This window comes from Lagopus muta, chromosome 15 (genome assembly GCF_023343835.1).
Source record: "Lagopus muta isolate bLagMut1 chromosome 15, bLagMut1 primary, whole genome shotgun sequence".
Classification (NCBI taxonomy): domain Eukaryota; kingdom Metazoa; phylum Chordata; class Aves; order Galliformes; family Phasianidae; genus Lagopus; species Lagopus muta.
This window is the reverse complement of record NC_064447.1, coordinates 13234056-13250956: the sequence shown is the minus strand read 5'-3', so window position 1 is coordinate 13250956 and position 16901 is coordinate 13234056. Positions and strand designations below refer to the sequence as shown.

Below are 16901 nucleotides of genomic sequence, written 5' to 3'. Positions count from 1 at the left end.
ACCCTGTAGTTTTTTTCTCCATTCCAGCAGAGGAAGCTCAGAGATCAGATGGGATTGCTCCCAGCAGCACAACACTGTGCAGCAATGGGCACCAATGAGTAAGAGGTGGGAAGGGAGACTGAGCCCTCCTTCTTAGACTTTGGCATTTAAAAGTCAGTCTTGTTAACGTTCTGCTCCCACTGGTCAAACCTCCCACCTCAAAGACACAGCAGTCACTAAAACATACAATGAGGGTCTACAGAGACGTATTTATCACTATTAAAATTGAAGAATAGTTATTCTATGATGACCACATGCAGTGTCAATATCCATGCCCTTTCAGTACACTTAGTATACAGAATAAAATTCTACCCTTAAGAAATGTAACGGCAGACAGTTTTTTCCCCCATTCCCCATTGCACTTCTGTCCTGGCTTTGAGCTCTGAAGGCTTTTTTTGTCGACTTCATTTTCCTCTGCACAATTCAGTAAAAAAGAGCAATGCAGTGTTTTTTTTCTATAGAATTAGTGATGAAAAAGGTCAAGCTTTTCCATCCACTACTGCTATTATCTCTATCAATCACTATTATGAACATACCTCTGCTTTCTCACTTTGTTAATCCACACACTCCCATTCAGAAGATGTTTCCCCTCACTCCACAGTCACACAAACCCTCATTATATGCCGCTATGAAACCTTTGCAGAGTTGCTACAAAAGATGAAGGAAGAAGCTGTGGAGTGGCTCAAAACATCCCTGGTGAATCACACAAGACTCCATGTAAGGACTCCTACTGGTCTGAATGGAAGAAACAGCAGATAGCAAATGAATCAGAAGATCTTTCACATAGAATGGTTCTGTTCACATCGAATGATTATGGGAGTATTTTATTTAACTGTAGGCAAGACTTCAAAAAATGGTCATTTAAATCAATTCAGCGGCCTTTAAGTGAAACCTTCAACAACTTTGGTTCAAAGAAGTTGTTTGGTTTGCTTATCTCTAGTGAGCTTTCTCTATCCATTAGGGCTCAGTGCAGCTTGCACAGAGAGACGGGACAATGCCTGCATTGGAAATGTCAGCTACTGCCAGCTTTGAACACAGAAATAGGACTTTCTGCACATTCTGGCCTTTTAATTTGGTGTGACCCTGGAAACCTTTCACTGATTTCAGCAGATTTTCAGAAAGCCACCACCTTGGCAGTATCTTTAAGATTCAGTGGTACAATGTCAAATAAGCTCCAAAGGCAGCACGTTCACTGCGACACCTCTGTGATCTGCAGAGAGAGCAGCGCAGCAGAAATTACCTTCACTCTGCAACCATTCTGGTGACAATGCATATGATTATCACAGTGTAATCATCATAACATTATAGCACTAGTATGCCATGTGCTATTGGCTGTGTATCCCAACAACACCAATGCACGCTGCCACCCTGCAAAGGCAGAAAGCAAGCAGTCCTTCTCAGCCAGCACCAATCTTACACCCAAGCTCTACAGCCATAGTGGCTACTAAATGAAATGCAGCCACACCACACCTGCATGAGACTACTGCATGGACATCTCAACTTCCATCCGTTCTGCTATCCAGGCACATTTGCATCACTTCAGAAATAACATCCATGCTCGAAAGAGAGGAACAAAGCTGTGCAGAGCAGCCACCAAAACAGCCACCAACAAAAAGGTGCTTTTAAAAATGACAATCAATCATAAACCAAGTGCAGCTTTAAAACAGCAGAATCAACCGTGCCACAGGGCATTTCCTAGGGATACACGAGAGGCCGGGGTTAAGGCCCAGACATGACTACACCCAGCCAGCCATTAATCACCAGGAAATGCCTTTGCCTTGATCATTTACTATTTAAAATCGTAGACATTTGACATGGAAAGACCTTTTAGATCATTTTGTTCATCTCAGGCAATCTTCCCCTTCGGTATTTCTTTAAGGCAATCTGCGTTAAGCATGTCCTGTGTCTGAAATGTACTCCCCCTGAAGCAAAAGAAATGTTAAGGGATGGGACAAGACAGGATTCAGGCAGAAAGACCAACAGACGTGGTGCAGAGCCAGCAGAATTGGAACACGCTGCTCTGGCTGCACTTTGCCCCATGGATGGAGAACTCTGCAACACTTCGGAGAAACAAAGCGGTTTTGCACAAAGAATAAAAATCAGAGAACACTTTTTTTGTTGCTGAAAGGCTTTTCATAATCAAAACTTGAAGCTCTGCTGTCTCTTGAGTTCACAGTCTTGCCCTCGAGGTGCAGCAGCAGAGCCCAGCCCGCACATCCACACACCAGGAGCCATCCCTAGGTGCACGGTGCAGAGCAAGGAACATCTCCAGGCTCAGGGCATGGCAGCCCCACACCTCTTCTCCACCTCCCCAGTGGCCCTCAGGCACTGGGAGGCCTGGGAACGAGGAGATGGAGGCACATGGGTGATGAGAGTGGCCCTTGGGCACAGGACAGCCCCTCAGCCTGGCTTTGCCCAGCTGCTGCTGGCAGGAAGCCGCCAGGCGGCTGCACCGCGGCCCAGGCGCTGGGCTCCAGTTGTGTTCTTTGCTCTTGGAATTTGAGTTGCCCCTCTTATTACATATCCCATCCACCTGTTGCGGTGGTGACGCAAAGCAGATCTGCTCAGCAAAGGTGGGCTCCGCGCTGGGTTTTAATGAATCATCCCAGGGATACTTGGCCTTGACTAATCAGTAGCTTCTGTGGGAAAACAACTGAATTAATATTCCTCCTGGTGCCAGATTTTAAAGGCTGTCTGTGCCAAGCACTGTGGATTATTGGCAACAATGCACTGTTTTCCTCCCTCCGACATGTCAGCGTACAAAGCCATAAAAGTCACAAAGGAAAAAAAATGTTGCATTTTAGAGATTCTTTCTTTCTACAAAGCTAGCCATTATCTTTACTCTCTCCGAAGCCAGGAAATGTCCACAGAGTCAACATAAAAGTGACTCTATAATGGGTTATTCATCAACTGTTGGTATTTGTGACTGCCCTTACAGTTACCGTGCCCTGGAAGCAGGCAGTGCAGCCTGCCACCACCTACAGACATCAGACACGAAGGACAGAGCACACGCTAACAGGGCACCTCCCTCACCCTGCCCACCAAATCCTTTCTGGTGAAAATCGGTTTTAGCTGCTGATGTTGTTTTACAGCCCAATTACTCCTACCACCATCTGCTTCTTTGTGAAAACATTCTGTAGATGCTGAAGTAAGCAGACCAAGCAGAAGTCTGAGACAGGCAGCACCATTAAAGTCTCAGTGCTAATTCTGTGAGCAGGGCTGGGCTGGCAGCTGTGGACAGCCAAGGCAAGAGCTGCAGGGCAAGAAGCAAAACTTGGAATAAAGCAGGGGAAAGGGAAAGGGGAGCTTATCACAGAGATCAGGAAAATCCCTATAGGAAGCTTTCTTAAAGTCCCATCAGTCGGTGAATCCCGAGTATTTGTGGACCACATTTTGTGATTCTGAAATTCAAAAGGAAAAAAAAAGACCTATCAAAGGTGCTTCTTCTGAAGGACAGTGCAGAGAGCCTTGCACATTCCTCTAAATCCACATTATAAAGCTAATGGCCGAGCCCTCAGGGATGTATTATTTCAGTCATCTCAACATTATCTTTGCAGAGGAGGGATAAAAGCTGTCTCAGGGAATTTTAACACGATCCAGAGAAAGGGCTGAGCTGCACCACGCATCAGGAAACCCTCCACTTCTTTCCCACCAGGCTGAACACCACTATATTCCAGGCCATACCTATGTGGCAGGATTTTTGTCCAAACACAGAGGGGCATTCCTCAGGTCAGCTTATGGACGGAGCTCCTCGCTCCTGGCAGAAATGCCCTTCACTTCACTCTACATTTACCATGGTCTTGGTCACTTTGGGTAAATACTTTGAATCAGGACTTTTGAGCTCTGTCTTCAACACCAGAAGTGTTTCTAAGGATCCTGAGAACCTCCTGAAAATTCTGTCGGGTAAACAGCCCAGGCTGTTCTCCTTACTCACACAGAGGCACTTCACTGTGTGGGAACCTCTACTGCTTCTCCAAACCTCCCTGGCAGCAAATTCCACTGGACGAGAGAAAACAAAAACCATACCTTAAAGTATTACATACATGAAAAGTCACTGTCAGTTTTGAGCACAAAGAAAACTGATGATTTTGATGAAAATCGAGATGGAGACACACATATCAAGAATGAAGCAGCCAATTATTAACGCTGGGTTCTACATCTCTGCACACCAAATGATCTCCCATTTTCCACATATTCCATAGTGGTAAGAGGACGGGGTGTGGCTGAACATCCAGCAAAATCTTCCATTTATGGGTTTACAAATCAGATGTTTCAGATTGCAGCTGAATGAGACTGAAGACTCCTACACAAGGTGCCATGTCAGAAATGAGCTGGGGAGACATCCATAGACTTTTGTTTTTTGCTTTGGATATAGCACGTGCAAAGAGAAGTGCTTCTAAACCTTTGAGAACTGGATTGTTGCACTGCATCCTCCTCATGTTTTGCTTTAAGAGAAAAGCTTACTGATGTCCCAGTGAAACGGTAACACAGAAAGCCCTGCATGTACCTCGAGGTTCTGGCACTAGCAGTGTTCTCAGTTGCAGAGTCCTGGAAGACCAATAGCATGTCACTCCTCAGCTGCCACTGCAGCCCTTTGGGAGTGCTGATAGCATCATTCTTGGGACAGCTTTGATTTTACAGTTAAGGATCAGCAGTTCTAGGGCTACTTTCCAAGAGAAGACAAATCCTTTGAACTACATAGCCAAAGACACTGCAAAAATTCCTTTAGCCAGAAAACAATCTTGGATTTTTATTAGTTCCCAACTTTTGACTTATGAAAGACTATCATACAAAAACAAGGGAAGAAATAAACAAATTTTAGTCAGCAGTACAAAGAGCAAATTAGTTCCACGTAAGCTGCAGTAGAAAATAGCACCCATCATTTGAGGGCAGTAAAATCTAACGTGAAGGAACAGTTGGTGGGGTACCATGCGATCCTGGCCATAAAACACACACCTCTCCACCTTAGGCCTTCTGTGGGAACCATGAATTCCAAGACCTGCAATGTGCCCTATTCTGACCGACTGATTTTCAGTAGGGATGATGAACTCTCTTAACTCTTGTGTTCTTGCTTCAGACTGGAACTTGTAATGTGGAAGGTGCTTCATGCACCTCATCACACAGTTGTGGTGGGCATCAGCTCCATGAAGTTCTTGAGATGTTCGAGTAAGACAAGTGGGTAAATAAGATAAAATAAGTAGATGAAAAGGTGAAATGTATTTTATACCACAGTAATTATCACTCTCAAAATTATTTTGTCCTATGTACACATTAGGCCATGTGCTTGTGCTGAACCAGGTGAGAATCTGATTTCAGAAGCTAAATGTTGGCTGTGTACACTGTTTTTAAATTGTTTCTCTCCCCAGCAAATTAAAGAAGCTTCTTTTCTGTAATATAAGGACTATCTAAACAGAATGGTGTTGGAGGAGGATGATGCAAGAGGGCTTAATGCTGGTTGTGGACAAGAGTTTGAGTCATGACTGGTTTGACGGCGCTTTTCTAACCATGCATTTTTAAACTATTATACATTATTCTCCAATTCTGAGTTCATAGCAACTCACAGGATTTACATACAGTTGTCCCGGTTTCTGCCACAAATGAGGAACAAAACCTGCAAAGTTCTAAAATAGACCAGAAATATTGGCTAATCTGAAGTCTCACAAAATCGTTCAGCAAACGATCCAGCATTGCTCCTGAGGTTACAGACTTTGCAGGACGTACTGCAGGAGCCGGCACTGCCACGGATATTGGAGGGCTGGAGAAAGATGGAAGGAAGGACTGAAAGCTGCATGACTCACAGCTCCTCCATTGCTGGTAGAACAAGAAGGAGAGCAGCCACTCGCTCACTACAAAATACTGGCCCTTTCCAACAGAGGAGGGAGAAGGGCATGCTCAAAGTTTTACCTATGTGCAGCCTGATGCATCCATCACTCACAGAACCCAGGGTGAACTCAACAAGAGCAGGACTGAGACTGCATTTAAGTCATTTGGGCTCACAAAACACTTCACCTCTGTCCCCAGGCAGGATGGCACCCAATCACATGCCTCAGTTGATATCTTTGATGTCATCTAGCCATTAAAAATCCCATCCTGAATGCAGATGAACTTTGATGTGGGGCAAATGGAAACTGTGAGCACAGCCAGGTGATAGTGACAAAACTCAGACTACCTTTCCTGTAAGAGCTCTGCAAAAACCAATGTCTCCACAGTTAAAAACAAGCAAAGCACAAAGCTCTTAGTAACTGCTTGCTCTGCTTATTAGGTATATTTTGTTTATTAGGCATACGAGGAGTTGCTGTAGACTGCCCTTAACAAACATACTCAGTATCAACAAAATCCTGGTAACACTAGGCAGTTCGGATTGCAGCCTTTGAAACTCCTTTTCTAGACAACATTCATCTTCCTAATTAATAATTAATCACACTGTGTTTTTAAAGAGATTATCAGGTGTGATAGCAGAGTGTGCCTAAGGCAGTGACTTCATTAACCGTACGGAAGAAGTTTACTTTGTAGTTCTCCTGCCTGTCGTAGGGGTAGGTGCCAAAGGGGTCTCTCTTGGGTTAGAATGTCAAAGAGCAACAATTTAAGGCAGGAAACAATTGGGCTATTATTTTTTTCTTTTTCTTTTTTTTTTTCTTCTTAAAGAGCTTTTAAATCATAAATCTTCAGATGCTTCTTGTGCAATTTAAGACTCAAGTCTCCTTTTCCTATGAAAGGGCCAATTCTACAAGGAGTGAGCCCAAGGATCTTCCTCTGCCCCTTCACGTTACCATGGCACAAAGGGTTTACAAACACTCTTCCACCTAACAAGCCATTTGTGCAGAGATGCCCCACAGCGTGCCAAGAGTGTCAGCAGGGTTGGAAATGCTGATTTCACCTACAGGATGGTATCTCAAGCATGCTTTCAACAGTCACAATAACTCATGGTGGATCCTGCCCAGACTGGAGCCAGTTTGTGGCCCTGACTGGAAACATCAACAGCATACAACAACTAGCAGCCCCTCAGCAGGCACCATGCTGTTTTGAATGTGATCTGCACTATCCTTGGCTGGATCAATAATTACTATCAATTCATTCCACTAATTTCCATCAATTGGGCAGCACTCTACTATTTTTGGAAGGATTTCTGTGCTGACAGTGAAAACTTTCCCTTATTTTCCAATTTTGCTGTTCCCATTCCCTAGTTTCAGTACCAATGGATACTTAATGTGATTTCCCATTAAGCTGTTGCTCACCTTCATGGAGCGTCATCAGGATTATTTCCACTGGTGTGGAAACAGAGGTGTGGGGTGGGTAACACTGCCTGCAGGCTGCTCTGACAGCCACAAGGACAGCAGGGAAGAACACCAGTCCCAAGCTGTGCACAGAGAAGGCTGGAACTACCCACTCTAACTTAATACCCATCTACAGTGAAAAAAAGTTTTGAAGTATTTTTCCAATAAAATTTGCAATGTGAAACTGCTTGATACAATGGGTCCACTTCTCCTTGAACTTCCTCCTGCCAATTATCTTTTATTTTTAGATCTTTTATTTTTAGACTGCTGCATGTTATCACTGGGCAGCTCAACCAACAATTAATTGGAATTGTTTTGCTTCTCACGCAGTTTTATTTCTTTGCTTTAGGCAGCACTTGAACCAAACTGTCCTCAGAGGAGATGACAGCACATACAGCACACTAAGGACAAGCACAAGCTGGCACGGCAGGGCACTCTCACTGCACTTCTCCCCTCCCACACCTGCATACATTTGCATCTGTGTGTGCATTTCTCTCAAGCCACGTCAAACCTTATGAAGAATCAGGGCCATATGGCAGCAGCTCAGCAAGCAAACAGCACAGAGAGCACTCAGTATGCGACCAATACAGGAAGACTGCTCTAGCACAGTCAGTGAGCTTCACAGCAGTATACATGGTGCCCAGCAGTGACAAAAAGATCCAAGTGATGTGATGTGGGGAGGGGTGGGAGCTGGGAATCCCAGCAGGGCACTGCAGGGCTGCGATCCCATCAGCTCTGGCTGCTGCTTAATGGGCTTTTCTTCAGGGTGCATTGCCACCAAGCCAAAGCTGAGTTGAAGTTACAGAACGGTACACGATCCCAACCTCTGTTTTTAATTCTATTGCCACTACCTTGTTCAGTAACCTAGACAACAGCAAAAATCTCCTTCCAGTCCCACAGCACCACTAAAATGGCCTGAACTACTGTTCATACTGAACAGTGGCAAAGCACGAGCTGGGAACAAAAATCAGCCCCCATTCAAACAACATTTCATTAAAGGGCCTTAGCAGTTCCTACGTCGTTTAACTCCACAAAGCTCACACGCTTTTGCAAGCTGCCACTTTAAGACACTAGCTAAAAATATTTGCTTTATCTGAAGTCAGATGAATAAATCCTCCCTACTGTTGGGTACACAGTGTGGCAGTGTGCAATACAACTGCAAATTTATTTGTTAGGAACTGTACATCTGTTATGATTTACGCTTGCCAAAATATTATTCTTTATGGCAACAATTGTTTCACGGTGCTTAAAGTTTTTCACCTCTGTGCCAGGAATCTCATATGGGATAATTCCATGACCTTGGAATCCAACAGATACATTCCACATCTGTCTGGTCTGGGAAAGCCCGAGTTTGTTGTGTGAAAAGCATAGTGGGAAACTGAGACCTGGAAATATCTGAAAATACAAAACTGCAGGGCTGCTGCTTTTTTCTTTTCTTAATTACCAGTTTCAAGTGCAGTAAATCAATCTCACAAAAGCAGTTACTTTGCTTCCGTAAGCATGCATTCATTTCTCAGCCTATCTCCAAATGAAGGGACACGGTACAAACATTAAAAAAAAAATCTACTGCTGGAAAAAATTGCAGCCTTGAAATACTTAAGCTAAATCTTGTTGAAGGCTGTGTCAAATGTAAATGAGTAAAATACCCAACCTGCTGCAAGGAAGCAACGCACTGCTGCCTGCGAAGACAGAACGACAGACAAACTGTGGCAGTCCTTAAATCTTAGGGTAATATTCTTCTCATTAGATTTTTACCAGAAAATGACCACAGACAGCTTTGTGAGCAGTGGACTTACAAAGCCTGGTTTCCCGTGGTTTTCCCCCATGCATTTTCTGTTATTCCAGTATTTTTGCTGAGCTCATGCTGCAGCCTTTCAATTCCATGCGCAGAGCCTGTCCTTCCAGCAGCCTGCACCCTGCCATGGTATGGAGGAAGATGCTGGACAGAAAGCCACGAAAAAAGGTTATTCTCAGAAAAAAACCAAAAGGAAAACAAAAAAGGGAACAGGTGAATCTGCATGACTGGCAGAAAAGGGAGCCCATCTACCTCTGTCCATAGTAACAAGGGTGATATTCCTGGTTTCAATCAGGAATTTTCCACTCGATCTGGAAGTGTCCCTTTCAAGAGGTGACCAGGTGCACTTCAGGCTGCAAACCCCGAGCGTGCCAGCTCCCCTGCTGGCAATGTCCTTCTGCAGGACCAGGGGATGGAAAAGACTGCATCCCACAGGATGAGCAATTTATGGAGATGACAGAGAATGGTGCAAACAACTGAAAATCCACGCGCTGTCCTTGCTGTCTGCAAGAACCTTTTACAACAGGAGTCTCAATATTTGTGATGCTGGTGATCTCTCTGGCTTTACCAAAGACTTACAAATTGGTAACTGATATGCCTAAGGCTTTCTGCAAACAACCATGTTTTGTAATAGCTCACTATCTTGCCCAAAAATTCTGTGGCAAAGTGCCTCCAAAGGAGGCTGCGTCCTGCTGATGCGTGCAATGGTTTCTGCATGCATGGCAGACAAAAAACTGGCTGCATTTGTAGTGTTCTGGACTGTATAGCCACAGAAATCAATAAAGATATGAAAGACCATAATGACTGTCAGGCATACTGTGACAACAAACCAGCTTTCAACCAATGTCTGTAGAAAACAGTGCTCCCAGTGGCTCGTATCAAATCTCCTACAGATCAATCGAACACCAAAGATGCAAACTCCTGTGAAATCAGATTTAAAGCACAAATCTTGAATTTTCTGTGAGAAGACACAAATACTTCTGCAGCACAAAAAATAGCTGATAACTGGACGTTCATTCTTTAATGCAGAACAGTACAGGCAACTTCCAGACTAAGAAACTATGCAAGATTTACAGTGCATGGGTGAGGTGAGCAGATACTTTATGATTACATAGTATGCAGTGCTAATACTTTCTTACCCATTCAAGTCTTTACAGCTGTTCCTTCATAGGGGGAAAATAAAGGCCTTTGGTAATTCTTTAGCAAGCTGCCAATTTTCCATATGGAATTTGATGGCTAAGAAAATCAGGTTTTTCTAGTCTCATGCTGCTGCAAGGAGTAACAAGATGCTCAGTAATACTCACAGAAATAAAAATTCCACATTTCCAAAGAGGCACAACAGTTCCTCAATTCTTCTTATACAGTAAAGATCTTATTAATGAGACAAAAAACAACACCTAAGTAACAGTTAATCTGGTTTTATTCCCTCACCATTGATTTGAAGGCTCATCACATATTTAAGGTTCCTCAGTGTGTAACTGTGTGCTCTGCAGGTGTGGTTATTTGCACTGACAACTTTGTGAGCATCAGGAGATAAACTGTGTTCATAAATCAAATAAATATTTCGTCACCAGCATCCAACACTCAAGAGGGAAAAAACAAATAGAATTTTAAGTGTCATATATTGATTATGAACTGAATTTTGGCTGCCTTGGGTAGAGGCACCTGTCCAAAAATTCATACTTAAGCAGCAAAGGAAAACCTGCTGGCCCCTGAACCATTTGGAATGGGTGCTGTGCAAACCCCTTCTCACCTGCGTGGCGCAAGGTCTCTTTCCTCCAAACAATCATGTCACAGCACAGCATCTGATGGAACCCAAGATGTATTCCATGTACATGCAATTGGATTCTAAGGCAACACCATGACACTAGCTTCATTACATCCACCTGACCCGCGTTCTCCCATCAGAGGAATTCAGATAGCTACTACCCCTTGTATCCCCACTGCCTTATTGCTGGTCGTGTAACACATGGCCTGAGCTGTGCACTTGAACTGTCACCACACAGCCACATGCCAGCCTATGGATTTGTGCAGGAGCACTCACAGCCAGCACTGAGAAATATGTCCCAAACTCCTATTTCAACTCATATACAAGCATATCCTAATGCTGTCTTGTTATCCTTCTCTCAAATAAAGTCTCTCAAATGCCTTTCTATAACTTGTTAAATCACAGTGTTTAAGTATTTGTGTGAGATACAGAGGACACAAATATTTATGCCAGAGAGGAGGAGAAATCCCATCAGCATCTGTTTGCAGAAGTGAGATGGTGCAACTGAAGTGTCAGATAATCTCCCAAAAAGATGTCAGTATTTTCAGCTGCCTGACAGATCTGTCTGCTTATGTGAGAGTAAACAAGAAAATGGCTCCACCATTTGGACTGAGTTTAAGGCAAAACGAAGAACAAATGATCCATTTTCAGATCAGGTCTCCTGTTCCAGTCTACAGATGTTCGCTGCAATTTCCCTTGTAAGTCCCTCTGGGAACTAAGATCAACACACCGTGTGGCTGGCCAGCCTTGTGAAATACGGACAGTTTGGAACAATCTAAAAAATGAAGTAGAAAAGAAACCTTCAAATGGTAAAGACAGAAGACACACCTCAAAATTCCTCCATGCCTTCACTTCCCTGGAAATCAAGGACTGTCCTGCGATATTTCCACAGAAATGGTGTCTGAATTCATGTGAATTTTGAGTCATTCTCCCGGTTTATGTGGAGTTAGTTCGGATTTATGCTGGAGTAAGAGATTAAACTGAAACCAAATGCCTTTCATACAAAGTCTTGATCTTTACCAGGAAAAGACACAGCTGATCAGGGTGCCAAACTCACCTCTGTAATAATGAAAAAGTCATCACCAGGTTCTCCCTGCACAACAATTTTTTCTCCGTCTTCAAACTGGACAGGTTCCAGCGCATCAGCCACTGTCAGCCGCTCCCATTTATCCAGGGACTCTAAAATATTGAAGATCATAAAACTTTATTATAAAAAGATTCTAACTTTGGCAGAAGATTCATATATAAACTGACAGCCCCGATATGCCTGGTTCTGTTATAGAAGAAACATTTCTTTCATCCAGGCACTTTGCACGAACCTCAAGTTGGGAAACATGAATACATTTATTCATTGTGCCTTAGACTTTAGTAATCGCTCAGATAAGAATCTTGAAAGTTGGACAGGAATAGTTGGCTGCAGTTCCCTAGGTCTGCGATCAGCTCTGCTGCCTCGATGCTCAGGAGCAGCCCAGCTGTTCTGAAAGACTGAGATCCTCTCCTGCCACATCCCACCCCAGATGCCAGAACAAGTCCCGGTGTCTTTGCAGCAGCGTTGCTCTCAGATGGTTAACAATGGCCTTCTGAATAAGCACTGCAAAGGTGCTGATCCAAAAGATGAGATCAGGAGCTCCTGGAGCCAACACGAGTCCCTGTTAGCATGCGTGGCAGTGGGGCTCAGTCTGCTTCAGTAAAGCTGCACCTCTGTTTCATTTGCAATTTTGGCCATTGGGACTGCACACAAAAGTGTAAGAACTGTTTTTCTTTTCCTTCTGCCGCTCAGAGGAAAAAAAAGCTATAAAACTTCAAAGTAAACTTCAATAAGAAATTATTAACAGTCTGTTTTATGAGTAAAGGAACTCACAAAGCCTGGCTCCTGTGGCTTTGTGTCCTTATCGCTTACCTGCAGCTGCCACCATTCCCTCTGATACCTGCATGGCAAAAAAGTCTGCAGAGCGGCCAGCCCTGGGCTGCTGGCTTCCTCCCAGTGCCTTTCCTAGGGACAAATTCTATCAGTCCTGCCTTTGGGAAGATAAGGGACGGTAATCTGTGTCTCTTTCTTTTGCCTCTTTGCATGAGAATTCAAGAGAATTAATTGTGTTTGAACTTTTACCTTTTTTAATCAGATTTGAATGGGAAAAGCAACAGGATTAGAAGTTATTAAAAGGAAAAGATAACACAACGATATAACCCTCATAGCTTTCAAAAGTTGAGCTAACATTCATGTACTAGAGCTCTACTGATTCTTCCTTAATTCATTAGGAATTACTGGACGATTTTAAGTGGCTTCTATGGCTTCTGACAACAAGACCAGACTTGGGTTGCTTGCTCAGACTCTGGCTTTTGCAGTTAGTTCAATACAGTGCTCAGAAGCATTGTGGGAATGTGAAAGAGTTATTCTCTAAAATCCAAACAGCCCTTTGGCTGAGCCCAAAGAGTGCACAGAGTCTGACAAGACCAAATGGGTGATCAGGGCACGAAAGGTAAGCTTTGAGCTGATTGACAAAAACACAACTTAATGCTTCTGTGCATTTTCTGTTGCAACTTGAGAAATAATTACTCCTAATATGTTTCCCTCCTATAATCACGAATGGACTGTCCTGGTATATTTGTGGCCTTTCGTGTAGAATCATCAGTATCAAAGTCCAAGCTCATACCATCAGTGCCACATTCAAACAGTGCTCTGTTTGACTAAAAATGAGCATAAAACTCTTTCATACAGAGTAGAGTGGGCTTTTTCTTTCTTTTTTTTTTTTCTTTTTTAAAGAAAGAGCTCAGTAATTAAGAATGAAAAGAAAGAATCTCTTTAAACTTCTTCAGTTGCCTTTATGAAAAATTCAAAGCTAATTCCAGCTCTAGTCATGAAGTGTCTCTCTTTTGTCTATAGGAATTATGCCACTACAAATACACTGGTTAATGGCTCTTGCAAGCAGAGTACCATACAGAACTTTGTACACGATACAGCTTAACATTTGAGTTGCAGAGTTAAATTCAAACAACAAATAAGTAGACCAATCTTTTCAATTTCTAAACTGTACATTCAAATTCATTATTGTACATTTAATTAAAGGCCAGGGAAAAATTTTAAACTGATTAGTTTCAACATACTTTCTTAGACAGACAGCTACCGATAACCTAAAAAGTCCTTAGGATTAAAAAAAAATAAGTAGGTTGCTTCAAAAGTAATGCCTCCTATTTATTTCTATGGAAACTACTACAGCTACAAAGAGCACAATAACACTACTTGACAGGGCAAATTCTAAGCTACCAAACAATGCTTTTCAACACGGTCATCACCATTAGCTGTGCGTTTTCACCAGTGGTGAACAAGAGCCTGTTTGTCTTTTCAGCCCTTTCCTACCCCAAAACACAGTGCACATCACTTCACCCACTGAGGGCTGCATCATCACCTTTTCCTGTGACAAGGAATTCATGCACTGCCACTCCACAGGCTGCCATTTTGACTCTGACTCATAGTGGTGACACTACAACTCCTCATCACTAATGATGCTACCCAGGAAACTGGCACCTCCAGCCCTGTATTGGTTTAATAGGTCCTGACAAATTTGCATGTGGTGTTCATTCTGCTCCTTTTGTGGGAAACACCTGCTTTTCCAATGATCTACCACCATTTCTGACAGTGCCAATATTCAGCTCCATACACAGTTCCCTGATCATAACCTTCTGATTTGTGCAGAGGAGCTGATCAAAGCCCGCTTCATTTCGTGGTGGGACAGCTGTGCATGGCCACCCAGAAGATGGCTTTTCCTTCACACTGCTGTCACCGCTGCTGAAATGCACCACTCGCCCCTCACTGTGCTCACGTCCACTGTTCTGTCTCCAGAAACGTTCAACAAGTGTTGATGAATGTCAGTGGGGCCATTTTTTCTGCACAGAGGAATTCAGTGACACACCTTTGCTACATACTCACTTCCATGCCAGACGCCACCCTGTCAGACTGTCCCTCTGCTGCCATCTGTCACGTGGTCACAAAATGTAATGGGATATTGGTGGGAAGGTTCAGGCTCTGCTGCCATCCCAGCGACATCTGCCTCTGATGCCATGAGCCAATATAACAAAACAGGAGGCATTACTTTCAGAGCAGCCCTCATGCAAATCTATGCCCTTACAATTACAGAGGTAATTACAGACACAGGCAGGCCTTGTAAAGAAATCACCAAGTTCTGACCAATTAAGGCACGAGGCGATGCTGACTTCCTTCCACTTTGAGATGTCTAAAATACTTTTGTTTTCCAGCTGCCATCTACTCTTCACACGCATGAAATAAATCCTTCAACGTCTCACCTAAATTCTCTTTCTTCCTGAAGTGATGTGTTATTTTGTCCGGTCTTTTCTGTACTTAAAAAAAGCTTCAAGTCTTGAAGTCCTCACTCATTTCTTACTGAGTTTGAAAAACCATTCTACAAAGTAGGATATAACTATCTTGCAAACCACGTGATTGAGGAAGTGCATCTCTGTGTAACTGTTCTACTCTGGAATTGGTTTGAGATGTCTCAAATTGTAATTGCTTCCTATTATTACAGGTGCAGAGATCCTTTTTTCTCTAAAAACTCACCGCAGTTAAGTATAGCTAACACTTTTGATACAGAAAGTTTAAAATCAAGCATAAAAGAAGGCACTTAAATGATCTACACTTCATTAATAAGTATACTATATACTTGGCTTACTTTAAGCAGAGAAACATAGTTGAATATTGCAGGCACCTCTCCAAAGTTCAAGTCTATTCTCATGAAGACTCTCATATTTCAGGTGCATAAGCTCAAATCACAGAGGAATATCTTAAGCATGAAACAGAAAGTGTTTAAATAGGAAGACAAATACTTTTATTATGTAGGAAATAAATCCTCAACTGTTTTTTCAAAATAGCCCTAGTAGAAGCATGACGTTTCTCATACAGAACCAACATTTCATTGCACTGACTAACACCGTCCTCCTTATTAGAAGTTTCTGTTCTGCTAATGGTGATTGATTGGCCCGGCATTACGGGTTTGTTGTTTTTCCTACTGAAGGCCATCAAGAACATGTCTGAATTTCGTGGCTATCACATTAATCAAAGGGAAACAAAATCCAAGGACAAGAAGCTAAACAGATGTTTTAAGAATGTGAGACAGAGGCTGTAAAAGACACAGAAGAAAAAATTCGGCCCATTTTGATTTGTGAGGTTAGTTTGCTTAGTGCACATAAATATAGGATTCCTGCAGGAAAAAGCTTCTCACCTGCCACCTGGAAGGATGTAACTGACTTAATGACAAATTCGTCACTCTGTTCTGTTTTCTCTTCTATCCACATGCAGTTACTGCAGCAGCAGCTACTGAAAGGTTACCGGTGCATGTCTGTTCACATATTTAAGGAAAGATTTGCCTTTCAAAGAAATGTGCACTGCTTATTAAAGAATGAGAAAAACAACTCCTAAAAAGGGCTCTTTACACTTTCATTCCTTAGGAAACAGTGCAGCTGTGAGATCTCCTGTTTGACCACCACTGCTTTCATCATGCCATCAAAGACCAAAATTCACTCAGCCAGCATGTACAACAGAGGAACGAACATGCAAGTCCAAAGGGCAACTGACCCAAAATGGAGACCTTGCTCAGGAATTCTTCATACATCTTCCGCTTCCTCAGTGTGCTGCCCTGTTATTAAAGGAGAGAGAAAAAGAAGGCAGGGCATTACACAAAGTATTTTTGTGATTTCTTCCTACGGCTGCTTTTTTTTCCCTTCTCCTTCCAAATCTTAGGCATAGCCAGTAAAAACAGCCAAAGGCAAATGTTTCCCCATAAAATGTCTGGGCAAGTTGTGTTCCTGATAAGCAAAGACAGAAGGAATCAAATTCAGCCCTGGTGTAATTTCACTGACTTCACCGACTTCCCTGGTGTTACTGGACACCAAGGATGAATTGTGTCCATTACTGCAGGCACACATCTAGCTTCATCAATTAACTCCTTAGCTAATTCAATATATATCTTGTTACCAGTGAGGCCCTACAAGAAGGGAGGTTACAATGATAAAG

At 42.9% G+C, this 16901-nt stretch overlaps 1 protein-coding gene across 2 annotated transcripts in view; it reads right to left on the bottom strand.

The window, feature by feature from the left end:
• PRKAR1B (protein kinase cAMP-dependent type I regulatory subunit beta) overlaps positions 1–16901 on the bottom strand; it is an 87974-nt gene that overhangs the window by 6947 nt on the left and 64126 nt on the right. For both annotated transcript variants that reach the window (XM_048961486.1, XM_048961487.1), the window contains exons 8-9: positions 16464–16524; positions 11934–12055 (exon numbers count right to left, since the gene is read on the bottom strand). In XM_048961486.1, the coding sequence (XP_048817443.1) occupies positions 11934–12055; positions 16464–16524 (183 nt within the window). The remainder of the gene's footprint in view (positions 1–11933; positions 12056–16463; positions 16525–16901) is intronic.